Source organism: Cynocephalus volans, chromosome 1 (assembly GCF_027409185.1).
Source record: "Cynocephalus volans isolate mCynVol1 chromosome 1, mCynVol1.pri, whole genome shotgun sequence".
Lineage (NCBI taxonomy): Eukaryota > Metazoa > Chordata > Mammalia > Dermoptera > Cynocephalidae > Cynocephalus > Cynocephalus volans.
Window position 1 is genome coordinate 185,190,163 of NC_084460.1, and position 16,043 is coordinate 185,206,205.

At 42.5% G+C, this 16,043-nt stretch overlaps 1 protein-coding gene across 2 annotated transcripts in view; it reads right to left on the reverse strand.

Annotated features, from left to right (window-relative positions):
- The window catches only part of ERG (ETS transcription factor ERG), a 113,386-nt gene that overhangs the window by 63,358 nt on the left and 33,985 nt on the right, over window positions 1–16,043 (reverse strand). For both annotated transcript variants that reach the window (XR_010023359.1, XM_063092840.1), the window contains exon 2: window positions 983–1,200. Coding sequence is in view for 1 of the 2 variants with exons in the window: in XM_063092840.1 (XP_062948910.1) it covers window positions 983–1,200 (218 nt within the window). In the remaining variant the exon portion in view is untranslated. The remainder of the gene's footprint in view (window positions 1–982; window positions 1,201–16,043) is intronic.

Sequence of the window (16,043 nt, forward strand, 5' to 3'; positions counted from 1 at the left end):
GGAAAATGTTCTGGGTGTGCAGTCAAACACCCCTGGTTTAAATCCAAATTCTGAGTCCCTTTAAGTGGTGATTTTGGGTTAGCCAGAAAATGCCTGATCATCAGTTTCCTCATCCATCAAACAGGGACAAGCATTGCTCCCAGAGCTGCTTGGAGGACTGACAGCTGTCAGATGTGAAAAGGATCTGTGTACAGTAAAGCATTAGAAAATGGGAGCTGTTCTTTGACTCTATGTAGAAATGTAGATTATGCAACATAGAAAAGAAATTTGTCCTGGTATTTTATATTCTTTTTTCTGAATACACATGAGATATTATATCACAATTGAAAGTAATTTTATGTTTCAAAACTACCTCTAATAAAATGCTTTTGAGTGCCCAGGATAGTTCTGCCTGTGGTAATACATTCTACATGACAGCTGCATTTTCATGACAAACTCAGGAAAGTTAATGATTATGAGAGGCATTGGAGCTTGGCTTTAAGTGTAAGTTAAGAAGAAAACAGCATGCATTAAGAAAAGGGGACAGGAGGGATAGAAGAATGGGGTGGACATGGGCAGCTTATGAAGGAGCTCCATTAACAAATCCAAATGGCTTGGACATATGCTGCACTGCCTGGCCACTAGCTGACACTCTCCCTCCATAAAAACATAACACAGCATTATTTTCCAGGCAATAAAACCTCAGAGATGAATTCTGCCATATGTGAGTAAGGCCCCCCTCGTACAGAGCCCTCAAGCCTGGGAAATGGAAATGAACACCACATCTTCAAAGAGAGTTCTTGGTAAATATACTACCGGTTTTACAACCTCTATCCTCAACACAAACCACTGGAGAACACATTTTCTCAGCGTTGCCCAGTTTTACCGTTCGATGGCCTTGCTTCTTACACAACCTTTGGAGGACCGTACCTCACTTCCACTGTGCCTTTTCAAGGGATAGGAGACAGGAGGGCAGGGAGAATGGGGGCAGCAGTCTCCTTACCTGGAGCCATTCACCTGGCTAGGGTTACATTCCATCTTGATGGTGACTCTGGCTGGAGGTTGAGACAGCCAGTCCTGCTGAGGGACACGTGGGCTCATCTTGGATGTCTGTCCATAGTCGCTGGAGGAGGAGGCAGTCATCTCTGTCTTGGCCAGGTGTGGTGTTCCGTAGGCGCACTCAAACAATGACTGATCCTCACTCACAACTGATAATGCTTCCTGAATGCCCAAAGAAACACATATTCAGGACACTCCAATGACAGTCATGTTTTTAAAAGTTGCTAACTTCAGAGTCATTTCTAAATGTGACCAGATTTTAGGTAGTTTTTATGGCATCCATTTTTACCTTTCAGAAGAAAAAAGTACCTTGTTTTCTTCCTCCCAGACCATAAGAGTTGGAACTGGCCGGCCTAGAAAAACTTTTATGCAGGTCTCAAAGCATACCAGGCTTGACTGCAACAGGGCAGTTAATACCCACTTTAATCTCAACTCAAGGAAGTTGAATTTCAAAGGTTTTAGAAGACATCCAATTGCATATGTCATTATTTGACAAATGCAATCTATAATTCAAGCAGATGGGGTACAGAACGGTCATGAAGATTAAAAAAAGAAACGTGAAGGCTAGCACCTACGCATCTGGCAAAATTGCCACATTCCCAGGAGATTCTGAGGAAGAGGCACTTAGAAGAAGAGAGCACGGGAAATGGAGCACCAAAGGACAAGCAGACAGAGACACGAATTTTTCCACTCTAAGTTATTAGCTGAAATAGAGCTTCAAATGGTGCTTCCATGATGGCAAACATCTGGATGATAAATGAACCAAAAAAAAAAAAAAAAAAGCTGTGAATTATCCAGATGCCTCCAAATACCAGGATGTTTAAAATATCTGGATTACCGACTAGTTCTCCCTGCACCTACTTTCTATTAATACCTTTGCTTTTTTGAATGATTTGGTGAGAAGAAATAAGAGTTTGTCATTGGTGGGTGGTTTTTCTGTGGTTTTAAGTGAAACAAGTGGTTAGCTTATGGCTGTGTTTATATTCTATAGCCAAATCAGCAAAGGCAGATGTGATTTGGAAATTTCAACTACTTGAATAATACATTGTGCCACAACCACACAGAGTGACTGTGAGACAATCCAAGATTGGTTTCTATAGCAGAAAGAAAAAAAAGTCTGTGTGAGAGCTCGTCTTCATTTCAGTCCTTTGGCATCCTTAGTATCACTATCAACTAGTGAACTAGGGAGAAGCAAATGCTGGTTGGGCCACAAATTTTTTAAGAAATGGATCTTTGGAGCCTGAGTTGGGGGTGCGGGGGGTGGGGTACCATGGAAACTTTCCAGTCCGAACTTCTCATTTCCAAATGAGAAGTCTGAGATCCAAAAAGGTCCAGATCTAATCTTGAATAAGCTGGCCAAGAGCCACCAGGGAATTAGTGACGGAACTGACTTGTGTTTTATCCTCTGCCCCCTGCCTCCACAGCCCTATGATGCCCTTCTCACATTTTTTGGTTTGAGGTAAGTGTTTCAGTTAGCACTCCCTTCTCGTTGTTTGAGTTGACTTTTCAGTAAGGAAGTATGCTCCCCATCTGTCCTAGAGCCTTACAAAGCAGCCTTTCTGAGGTGGAGGCCTCCCTCCCTCCCCAGAAGTATCAGAACGTTTAGGAAACACATGTAATTGCACAAAGCACCCCTCCCAAGCCAGTCTATCCTCTGCCACACTCTGCCCCACCTAACCAAGGACCACATCTTTTCCTGGCTTCCTGTGCATGGCTTCTTTACTGCTTTGTACTGTGAATCGGTGAGAAGGAAGAGTCAAAAGGAACAACCTCAGTGCTTCGGCTCTCAAGTGGTGGCCAGGTGTCTGTGCATATAGAACCCCCCGCCAACATCTTCAGCATCCCTAGAACTATGGCCCGTGACACTTCGGGAAAGACTACACCTGGAGTTTAAACAGGGATGCAAAATCTACAGAAGGATGAGCTGGGCCTGCCAGAGATCCGGAATCAGGCACAAGAGGGGAAAGGCATCCTGAATATACAGCAAAATCAGCATATCAACAAACAACTAACACGAGGCAGCAGCGCAGAAGCTGAATGTGTAGAAACGGGCATCCCAGATGTCGGGGAACCTGAACTCCATGGCTTTCTTCCAGCCACGACTGAGTGAGCAAATCTAAGAACTTTACACTCACAGACATTGGGTTTGAAAGGAAAATCAGCACCATAGACTAAGTGTAGTCATGCTAATTAACGAAGTCCAAAATGACAGCTTCTTAAATAATTTTTGCACAACAGATACTCCCTTCCCATAGCGGCACTGAGTAGAATGGTCTTACACACTCAGAACAGAAAACAAGGCAGACGGCGGTCCCTCCTCCCTTCCTGGGCCTGCAGACTCAACCAAGGGTTGGAGGGAAATAACATACTATGTAATGTTAGCTTTGGCTCACTGATGATGAGAAACACGAACAAATGTGTGATTTATATCAGAAACTGGCAAAAACAGGTTATGTGCATGGAACAGGCTAAATTTTAAATTACAAAATAAAAGAACTACAACAAGAAAAAAGCAATAACTTTATAATATTACTATCTCCCCAAGATAAAGTAAGATATTCTTGCAAACAAAGCCAGTGACCAAGTGAATATAGCATAAGATTGAAAAAAAAAAAATCAAAATATTAGAACTAAAATGAGGCTTAAGTGTGAGGTTGTAGGGGAAGGAATACATTCTCACATCTGGCAAAGTATTATTTTAGCACATGGTTTTCTAAAGAAAAAGAATTAGTTAATTGAGATCAATCGAGGGGGGAAAAAAACCTTACAAGTGCTAGAGATAGGGAAGGTACGTATTCTATCTTTATATCTAAAAATTCTTCTCAAAGTTAATATTGCACAAAAATGAGGAAGGTGATATAATTCAGAATATCAAAAGCAACCACTCAGTTCATGAGAGAGAAAAAATCCTAAAAATGAGGAAGCTTCAGGATAAACATTTCAAAAGGAGTGAAGTACAGTCCACATTGTGAAAAGACAGAGCAGCAAAAAAAAAAAAAAAAAATGCCCCCAGATGATTCTAACTAAACAAAGGCTGCCAAACACCTAGAATTAAGTACAGCTCAGGAAAAGGAAACAAACAAAATCACACACACACACACACACACACACACACGTGCGCACGCATGACAACGTAACACATTTTAACAATCAGGGGGAGTAAAAAAGAAGCTGAAAGATAGTTTTCAGAGACCTACTTCAGTAAGAATGATCACTAAACACTTTTCTTCAGAAGAAAACCAAGCTACAGACCCACAGCGAGTCTTTGTTTCCCCACTTGACTTAGCTACAGGCAGGTTTCATCATCTCTTTGGTTAAAGTATGAATGACAAAGGCTAAGGCATAGGATTCTCCCTGCCCAGCAGCCCTGGAACTTCAAAGGAGAGAGAGGATCTAGCCCAATCGGATTAAAACCAGAAAGGAGTGTTGAACGCAGGCTGGTAACCAGGAACACATGAGATCCTCAGCTCCAGCTCCGGGAGAGACTCTTCCTGGCCTTGACTGATAAAGTCCCTGTCTCCCTGATGCCTGACTGCTCTCCTATGTAGTGTGGCAATCTCTCACCTTGCTACCTGCCTGCCTGCTCAAGGTGTTGGCAGATGCCTTAGTTAACACATATAGATTATGCTTTCAGACTCTTCAGCAAGCTGCAGGGCTTGAGAACTACTTTGGTTGTTTTATAACAGAATTTTTGAAAAGTCAAAACCTGGCAGAAATGTGGCATAATAATTTAATATGCCTGCCTCTATGTTACTATAAAAAGACCTGAACTTTAGATCGGTGTTTGCCAGTGTGTGGGTGTTTTTCCTGCAGCTCCAGGAAAGTTGGGATATTCCCATGTGGCGAGTGGCAGTCTACCAAGGCCATTTTTTATGAACTTATGAGAAACAAATAATTTTAAGCAAATTGCCCCCAAACAAAAGGTACTGTTGTATTAGGACTATGGTGTGTATTACTTCATTTGAATACTGAACACACTAGTAACATATGAAGACCATTCCTTGCTTCTAATTTGTGATCCCCAACGTTCATAAAAATATTACATTGTTAATACAGAGCATCTATCATACTTAAAGTTTCTTAAAAATCTGGGAGTGGGAAAGTGTTGAAAATGAGAAAGTCTTAAAGAATGACCAGATTTCTTTCACAGCTGGAGCAAGTGAAAGGCCCAGAGGGAAATGGTATTCACATGGTTTTCAAAAATTAGCAAGACAGCCAGAACTAGGAACTCCGAGGAACTGGGGTACCAGATCAACCTTCAGTTTCCTCAAGTCTTATGTGTCACAATTACTTGTTAATTATTGATAGAGTTTGGATGTGTTGTCCCCCCAATACTCTTGTGGAAATTTGCTCCCCAATGTGACAGTGTTGGGAACAGTTTGGGTTATGGGGGCAGATCCCTCATGAATGGATTAATGCTCACCCTGGGGCATGGGGGTAAGGAGTGAGTTCTCACTCTATTAGTTCCCACGAGAGCAGGTTGTTTACAAGACCCTGGCACCTCCCCTCTTTCCCTTGCTTCCTCTTGCCATGTGATCTGCTTGTACCCTCTACTGCCTGCTGCTTTCTGCTGTAAGTAGAAGCAGCCTGAGGCCCATGCCAGATGCAGCTGTCCCAGAATTGTGAGCCAAATAAGCTCTTTTCCTTATGCATTACCCAGTCTCAGGTATTCTGTTACAGCAACACAAACACAGACTAATACAATTATGAACAACAAATGGAAAACTAAGTGGAACAAGCATTTTAGAATCATGGTCATGCTTTAAAAAAATCTCAATGAAGTCCTTGCTTTCATGACACATTGTGGAGACTGTCCACTTCAGGAAGGCAATGTCACCTTAAATCAACAGATGCCTTTTCACTCAGAGTTCTCATCCTGTTACAATCCAGTACAAAATTCTTCTGTAAGTTTCTCTTACACATAACTAAGCACATCTTGGTACACATGTAGCTCCTCACACTGTGAAGGGTGAGATATCTTTTAGCCACTTTCATAAACAGCTCATACATCATATAATTAACCAGTTTACCTTGTTGAACACTTTGCATTCAGTATCCTCTAAAATCCTACTTTGCTGATTCTAAGATACACCATTTTTCACATTTTACCAGCTCTGAAATCTGGGTGCATCTTATAATCAATGGCATATCCTAGTTTATTGGTAGTGTTTCTTCTCCTCTGGCAGATACAATAATAGTATGTTTTACCACCAATGGCATCCTAAATATTATGAAATATGGCCATTTAATCTTTACAATAGTCCCATAGGTTAGTTGTCATTCCCACCCATAGATGAGAATGCAGGATTAGGGAAGTCACATCAACATTTAGGACCAGGTGAGAGAACGGTTTGTGCTTCTGATGGAATCATTCCCCAAGGCTGCACATGAGTCACTATCTGGTGTTATTAGAAGTGAGAAGTTGGATTAAGGTAGGTCACATGGCAGAGTCCTTCAATGCCCTGTGTTGTCATGGCTTGGAAATAACAGAGATGTTTTCATAGATAAGAGATGGAACCACTTAGAATGAGAGAGGCTGGCAGAGAGAAGAGGTGCAAGAAGAATGAGGGGATAAATGTCCAGAACCCCAGGATCCAGAATGGAATAAAGGACCAGAAGGTTCAGCAGAGAGCCTGCTGGAAACCAGTAAGGAAACTTCTAAGCACAACATGCTCTTCTGTGAGCCTAAGGGGTCTGCAGTGATGGGTCCCAGATACATTTAATTATTTCTTACACAATGGTTTAAATCAACGAACCTGTTCTCTTCTTTAGTTGATCAAATTATTCAGGCCCAAAGATATGGCCATGTAGTGGGGTGTGCTTACTGCAGGTGGACATCTGTCTCCTATTAACGAATAATACACAGGAAAAATAGGGCAGGTAGGAACACCACTTATAAATAGGATGGAGCTGTGACACTTTGGTGGCCTTTAATGGATGTCTACAGACCTAATGATATTGAAAGACTATTAGGCTGTCTCAAGCCCTATTGTTTATAGCTTCTCTTCAAGGCAGAGCACATGCAATAGATGCTTCTGGAAAGTCTAGTGCCTAATCACATTTGGGAGAGGAAAAAGCAATACAAAATGACCAATGTGCCCAGAGAAGGCTTTACCACCATCACCATTTGCCCAACAGCAATGCACCAGTCCTTCAGGAGTTTTTATTCTAAATGTGTACCTTTGCAGTTCTGCTATAGCCATGCAACAAGAACTTTCATCTGACCAGTGTGTCTTTTCATTATAACACACACAAAAAGTCAAACGCTGTGAGTTAAAGATGCCTGGTCAAGCTGAGTGTGATCATTTCTGCCCCTTCTTGATATTAGTTTCGTTTCTTTCCTTAATTCTTCAGAGGAGGAAACATTTACATCATATTTTAAATGCACCATCTAGCTTTGTCTTCACATTTTTCCAATTTAACACATTGCTATTTTAGTCCTTCAAAAATATAAAAAATCTTGGATTAACCTCAAAGGAAAAATGGATATAGGCAAATGAAGTCCATCTAAAGACCGTATTTCTCCAATATGGTATCACTTCAGTATCAACTTACAACTCTTAATACCAGCCCGATGCTGAGAGATTGAGACCCAGGTCTGGTGTGGAGATACACTTATACATGCAAACACACACATGTGCATATACACACATGTATGCAAATACATACATACACATGTGCACACATATACAAATACATTCATGCATGTGTAATATACACACAGACATGTATACATGCATATATAAAAATACACACATATTGTAATAGATAATAAAAAGATACATATTCTATTCTAAATATTCTTAAGTGCATCCTATACATTTAGAGGACTTTCACAATTCCTATCTTTGAGCATACCCACTAGGGCAGGTATTGCCTACATAACACAGAGAACCTGAATTCTTGCCTCTTTGCCTCTGCTTATTCCTTTCTCGTCCTAGAGGGTGTCTTGCCCTCCCCTCAGCACATCTGTCAGAACAGACTTAGCCGGAGACCCTGCCCTTTGTGACCTTCAGGCCCATCTCCCTGCTCTGAACTCACTGGATCTTTCATGGGCACTGAGCAGGCCTAGCTGGCCAAGGCAACTCTCTCTGCTCACAGACCTCTCCCTTGACCCAGCCTCTGTGAAAATACAACCATTTTCAGGGCAGGCTCCTCTCTACGTGTGTTCCTAGCTTCAAAATAGTTTCTTAACATCACATGTTTGTTGATGCTCATATGAACCATACAACTAAGTCATGAAGTGATATTACAGCCACATCATAATGCTGTCAGTGGGGTCTAGAAACTTCTATCACATCCAAATGAAGGGACACATTTCTCTGTGAAATGAATGGGCTGAACCAGTAGTTCCAGGAGTTTGAGAGCTAATTGCCATTGATGATATATGTCTGCAGTCATATTATCACGGTGTACATTACTGCAGGGATTTACCTTAAATCCATGTAGGCTTAACCTAGGGATGCTATAGGGCTAGGCAACCTATGAAAAAAATAAGTCTTACTAGAAAATGAATTTTTCCAAAGTGAAGAGAGAAGCATTCAACTGGGAAGCAGAAACCCTAGAAGTATTGTGAAACATTGGAGCTTTGTAGAAAATTTTCAAAGAAAAAATAGTTATGTTCCACATAATGAAAGCTATATTTAAATGAACCTTGGGAAATTAAGAAACCCAACCAATATAATTTTAAAACAACTCTTCTCTTTACTTTCTTGGTGCTACACAGAATGTTCTTCAAATGCATTTCAAAGAAGAATGAGCTGGGACTATTTAGCTTGGCAAAGGTCATTTTGATCATTAGTAATTAATTTAAGAAACAATGTGTCTATGATGTTACAGCTTCTTTTCTTCTCCTGCAAAGAAACACTTTACCCCCTCTTCCAACAGTTCATTTTCCTCCTTTGGAGATGAACAAAAAGTGTAAAACGTGTGAAAACACCCTGTTTGTGTGTTTCAGATGCGAGTGAGGTTAAAGAATGCAATCACATTCTTTTAGATCTTTCTGCGTGGAGGACCGTCTCCACTTTTGACATTAGACGCATGTTTTTGTCTAATTATTGTTACACAATACTAAGAGAACACTCATCCAAAGCCTTTTCCTTATATGTATCTAGTTTCAAGTAATTCATTTGAGATGAGAAATGGTATATTTTATTTTTACATTTTATCACTAAATTTAGGATAAACATGGAAACACACCACAAGGCAGGAGGCAGCCTGGTGGAGACCAGGAGCAGTGGACTGGGGATCAGAAGATCTGCGTCTGAAGCTGGAGTCTGCGCTTGATCTCTGTATCACCTCTGTAACCCCTTCCAGTTCCAAGATTGAACTTGTTAGAAATGCAGATTCTGGGCGTCCCACCTCCCCCGAATCAGAATCCACTGTATAACAACATCCTCAGGTGAGCTGGGTACATGTTCAAGTTCAATAAGTGCTGCCTCTTCCTTGTGGAGTCTCAGTTACTATAAAGGTGGTGCTGATAACTGCTGCTCAGCTCCCACTGGGGTGGTTAAATGGGCCAGATGAGCTTGTGCATGTAAAAGGTTTTATACACCTTAACACTGCATTTAAATTATTATCACATTATAGAAAGTTGACATGACTCAAAGTCTCCACATGGCTCAAGGCAGAATTATCCATTTCTAGGCATATTACTCTTACAAGCAAGATGCCAGGAAAATTACATAGCCTCCTGCAAGCAAATGAGTCACTTATTCTTTTTAAGTAACCGAATTTTAAAATCCTACATCTACCTAATGTGAGGAGGAGAAGGATAATCTGGCAATCTAGCACCTTTTTTTTTCATTTTTAAGAACACATCTATCACTTTGGTTCCATGTGATTTAGCCTTTTTGGTTCCTGGTCCAGTTCTTTTGTGAGTTTATGGTTGTAATTCTTACATGAGTTTGATGTCGATTAAATAAAAGCTATGCACAGGAAGAGATTGACCCTGGTATAGTCTCTGACCTGCTATTGGATATATCTATCTAATAAGCCAACGAATGAATGAATGAATGAATGAATGAATATACCATGTTCTGATAATCTCTATTTTTTCCCCTAGAATAGCACATGGCACACAACTGATTCCGGTGATTCCTCAAATTCCTGGAGAAAAGTCTTCTCTTCCTGGATGTGGGAATCATGAAGTTTTTTATTTTAACTTTCCCTAAAACTTGTTGGGGTTTTCAATAAACTTGTACAAGAAAGTGTTTCTATAGTGGCCTTACTAAGAAGCTCACGGGACCATTCTACCCTTCTGATTTTTGAAGTTTACAATCTAGGTAGGGATTTAGATGATTCAGGTTTCAGGAGGCATGAAGGCTGCTCAGATAGCACCCCGAAGCTCACGGAAGAACAAGGTCATTTGCATTTCCCTCTATTGGAACAGTCCTTCTCAACACCCAGGGAGGGATGGCACATCATTCCTCTCATCTTCAGAGGAAGCTCCATGAAAAACAGGCAGCTTTAGGTTTGGCCTTTCTAAACCCACTTAGACGCTAAAAATACAGTGTGCTGCACATCTGGAATGTGTCTCATTTGTGAATCTCTGACACATGGATTCATTGTTTTCAATAAAATTCCAGGAATTTTATTCATGAGAAAATTCTTACACAATGGAAAGCACTGGCAAGCAGAGGACAGGAGCAGCAGATGTCCTGGCCTCCACCTATAATTCTGTCTCTAGTTTGGCTAATTTTCATCAGGTATCGATCTCCTGCCTTCGAACTTTCAATCCAAAATTTCCCCAAAGAAGGGGGTGTTAAAAGAGCCTTAATTTTTTAAAAGAATTCACGTGTTCCCCCAGATGGGTGTGTCCTACCAGATTCCACATCCAAGTGTCAGGATGGCACATTAAGAAATTGCCACAACAGCAGAGATCACTGGGTCCAGATCCAGCTCCTCACCCAGCTCAGCCACTCAGCATCCCACATGGTCCAGGCTTCAGTCTCCTTATCTGTTAAATGAGGGTCTGCTCTACTGATGTTTCATAAGGTCCCTTCTTGCACCAAAATGAAATCTACTTTCTTTAACTGTGGTATTCTCTTCCAGCCATGGCCAGCTTGCAAGCTGTACCTTCTCAATCTTTAAGCAGATGTATGGCTAAGATAGAAATCTATCACAGATAGTGTTACTGAAAATCTCCTTTGTGCACTGGTTAGATGTTAGCTGTAGCCTCTTTCCATGCTGCCCCAGATTTTAATTTCCCTTGTCCCTGTGGACATCTTCTTCCGTGCTGATGGTGAGAAGTTAGTCAATGCCCTGAGAGTTGGTTTCACATCTTCAAGTGTAGCTAGGATATAATCTCCTGCAGAAACATGTTGGCTGTTCTGTACATAAAGCACATCAGAATAATAAAAGATGGTTCTACTCACTAAAAGTCTTACAGACACTAGCACTCTGGCAGAGAGAGGAGCAAATGGATAAAATCCCCACTATTCACATGGTGCTCTGGGAGCCTCTTTCCTTTCCTTGTCAGCCCCATCCCCAAATAATTATTGGCACACACTGTATAAAGCAGACATGAACACAGACATTTTTGTTCTCTTAGATGCTGCCATGGTTCACCCACTGCGAGGGTCTGTTCCTTGCCAAGCTCACACTTCGGCTCAGTGAGTGATGATGCCTTTCTCCCTGGGGCTGGGAGGCTAAGCCTGTGCTTTGCAGAAGACTTTCCAGCACATAAATCTGCCCTGGTTGCTGCACAGGAAGGGGACCAAGGAGCCAGGGTGTCACAGCCCTTTGTTAGTGCTACACGCTGAGTTCATCCTTCTCCTATGATGCAGATGAGCACTGGGGTGCACCCGACATCGTAACACTTTTAAAGCACCAACACGCCGGTTGCCAGCGAGACTTGACTTTTATGACTCTTGCAGCGTTGACCTCAAAGCCTAATACATTTGAATTATACACTGTAAACTTGTCCAACATTTTCAAACTACACATACATATATCATACTCAACAGAGGCTCTCTTTGCATCTGGCTTGAACCCCTCTGTAAATGTGTCTACTTTGGAAGTCCAAAATACTCTCTAAAAATCTGTAGAATCATTCATACCCAAACCACTCTGACCTGCAGAACAGCTTAGTGGCCTGAAATCTTAATGATGCCCACATACAGTCTAAACCTTAGTCTGTAGACTGTCTCCTTATTAGGGACCTCTTTTCTTATGACACTTTATCCCTGTGGAGGCAGCAGAGCTGTGGATGCCCATGTCTACCCATCTTTCCCAGGAGGTGGAGGAAGTTTCAAGGGCTCAGTGCTGTTGTGCATCACTGTGCAGGTCCTGTGCTGCAGAAATATGCCTGCTGCTGAGGTGGAGAGGTGAGCAGTGACCCGTGCCCGCCAGGCTCTGTGGCCTGAGCAGGGCTACCTACTTTCAGAGCAGGTGGGGGTCTAATTTGTCCACCAATCCAACTTGCACAGTGAGCTCTCTGGGGGTGTCATGTGGGGCTACATCTACTTAAAAGAGCAGCTGAGCCCAAATGGAAGATAATGTGCATTCCCTGTCTTCCAATCTAGTGGGCTTGTACTTGTCACTATGTATTTGTAAACACAGATGCACTTTAAATTAATTTTAAAATCACAACAAGGTGTAAAGAACTGTGCACCTGGAAATTGGGAAGCCATGGTAGAATCTTAACTGTAAGCTCCTGATCAAAAAACAAGAAGACCAAACCACCTAACTCTCTGGCTTCTCTAAAAGCCTCCATGAAGTGGTGGCCACACAGGTTCCCATGGGCCCTGACATCTGAGGCTGGATTTTTATTAATGAATCCGAAGCTGATTCAGTATTTCTACAATAACAATGCACTTCCGCAATATTTATCCAATAAAAATATCCAGTATTTATCCAAGATCTCTCAACTGTTTGCTTTATTTTCATTCACATCAATGTCTCTAACCTTCATACTTTGCTTTCAAGAAAAAGAGTATATGCGTGTTGGTCTGGGTGCCAGTGGGTGGGGGTGGTAGCTGGTAACGCATGAGACCAAAGGATGGCCATACTTAAGTAAATATCTTATGAATCATTACTGAATTCTTATCTCCCACTTGCTCCTCAAACCTTGCAGTCTGGTTCTGACACCACCCCACCAAGCCCACCATGAGCTCTCTGCAGCTCCATGGGATCTATACTCCCAGCTGGTCCCTTTGATACCGACTCAAGGCAGCCAATGCAATTGGCCCCTCTCTCCTTCTCTAACGCTCTTTTCTTTGGCCTCAACATCCTTACTGTTCCTCCTCTTTCACTGACAACTCCATCTCCCATCCCTTCACCACCCTCCTGTTTCTCTCATTCCCTAAATGTCTGTTTTCCTCCGTGGGCTCTCCTTGGCCACCTCTCTCACCAGGTACCGTTTCATCCAAGCCACCAGACATGAGCCACCCAGTGACCTCGGCACTCTCTCCAAGCACAGCCCGTTTCATTTCAAGCATGAAACTGCCTTAGAGAGGTCAGGGTGGCTGTTTAATAACTTGTTAGGTTTTTTCCAACTTCTTTCCAGAGTGACACAAGGCCTCATATGTGTAATTCCTGGAGGATAAAGACAAACTCAAGAGGGAAAGTTCTAAGACAGATGAGGTGCTGTTTTCAAATGCAAGCTTTACCTCTGACTTAGCTTTTAAGGTGGTGCCTAACTTCCTGCCCACATACTCCAGAACAATCCAAGGAGATGGCCACCATGAGGGTTTACTTTGGGGACAGTTTTATATCATACCTTCCCAGACAACACAGTAATCACTTTTGCTTCCATTACTCTGAAAACCTGGAGTTAGAATTTCCATGCCAGCAGAACCCTTTCCATTACCCTAAAGACTGGCCACTCCACACCACAGAGTGTGGGATAAGTCAGGTGGGTTTGAGATACCTTTACTCAAAGAGGTTCAGAAGTCTGCCTCACAGGAAGGTCATTTCTAGTCTCCACTCTAATCACACGTGCCTGTCAGGAATGAGAACATTCACTTACTCTAGGTTCAACAATACGCACTAAACACCTTTTGTATTCCAGGAACTCTTCCAGGTGCTTCTAGGCTACACGAGTGACCAAAAAGACACAAGGATCCCTATCTACCTAAGGCTTAGATTCTAGCAAGTGCAGGCAATAGACAACTTTTAAAATCAATCAGTCAATCCATCAATAACTTATAGAGTAAATTAGAACCTTGTTTTTCAATCTGACTCCGGACTAGCAGCAGCAGCATCACCTGGAACCTGGCTGGATGTGCAGAATCCCAGTCCCCACCCCAGAGCTACTCAATCAGAATCCACATTTAACAGGATCAACAAGGTGAAGTGAATGCATGTTGAGTTCTGAGAGCTGGGTTAGAAAGTGGTAAGTGCAAGGAAAGAAGGCAGAGCAGGTGAGCAGGTTTAGGAGACGAGGAGTGGAGAGGTGTTGATAACAGAGACTGCTCAGGGCGGTCCTTGTGGAGGTGAGGGCATGATCAGTGGGTTCCTGGGAATTAAGCCTTCCAGGCCAGAGGTGGGCACTGGGGGTGGAGGGTGGAACAATGGAAACAGGGACAGCTAGGGAGGAAGTGTTATTAGAGGGCAAGGAGGTGGGTCAGGCAAGCCTGGCGGGCAGAGCCTTGCAAGGACCTGGGTGTCGACTCAGAGACAAATGGGAGCCTCTCTCGCTGTCTTGGCTAAAAGCCCAGGAATTGTTTTCTTCCTGAGTTGCACTAATATTTTCCACCTCATCAGGATTCTGCAAAGAAAATTCTTTCTACCTTTTAAATTTTATTATTTTCAAAACTAAATGTGATCAGAACGCATATATTATGCATGACATGTGTATACCAAAGGCCACACCTAATAATATGTTATACTATCCTTTACCTCCATGCAATGGGAATGTTTCTTCGCCATCACAGATAAAAACTGGGAGCTCAGAAAGTGAGCTTTTCATTCTGTCTGCAAATAGTATGATGTGGCACATTTAGGAAGTACCTTCCTGAGCCTCTCTTGCACTCAGCTCCTAAAAAGGGAAGCCCTCAGGGAAACTGACCTGTGGCACTCACAAAGAATAACAGAACCAAAGTACTCCCCCACCTGTCAATCACTGTTAGCCTGTGGATGGCCACTCAGCATGGGGCTGCGGGTCTGAGCAGCTCTGGGTAGCAACAGAGGCCATAGCATCAGCCCTTCTGCTCATTGCACTGCAGTGAGGGCGCTGAGCCGGAGCAGTGATGCAAATGACTGGCTAATTCCTCTTTAAATGAAATTATAAATATATTGTGGGAAGGAGGCTTTTAGAAGAACCATTAGGGGCTGTGCCTGCCTATGGAGAACTCCAGTTCTCTGAGCTCTTTCTGTAGATTGTGTCCCTTGTTAACAAAGGCTGGCTCTTTTTTGGCTGCTGAGTTTTCTTCCAGTCAGGAGCAGGGGCCTGGTTACTGCCTTGAACCCAGTTTCAATATTCAATACACAATCTGGGTATCAGTGTTCTTGGGCTGCCAAAACAAAACACCACACACTAGGTGGTGTAAGCAAAAGGAAGGTATTCTCTCACAGCTCTGGATGCTGGAAGTTCAAGGTCAAGGTGCAGGCAAGGCTGGTTCTCCTGAGGCCTCTCTCCTTGGTGTATAGATGACACTTTCTCCATGTGACTTCATATCGTGTTTCCTCTATGTATGTCTGTCTCCGTGTTCCAATTGCTTCTTTTTAAAAGGACACCAGTCACATTGGATTAGGAACCACCCTAATGAAACCATTTTAAATTGATTACTTCTGTAAAAGCCTTACCTCCAAATAAGGTCACATTCTGAGGTAATGGTGGTTATGACTTCAACATAAGAACATTGGGGAACACAATTCAGCCCATAACAGTCTGTAAGGTCCAGGAGGGCACAGGATGTGTCCCTTTTGTTCACTGTTCTGTCCCCTTGCCCAGCACGGTGCCAGGAACCACACTAAGCTCTATACGTCAGTGGTTCTCAAAGTGTGGTCCAGGGGGTCTCAAATCCCCTCCAGGGAGTTTGCTGCTTGACACTGTTTTTATA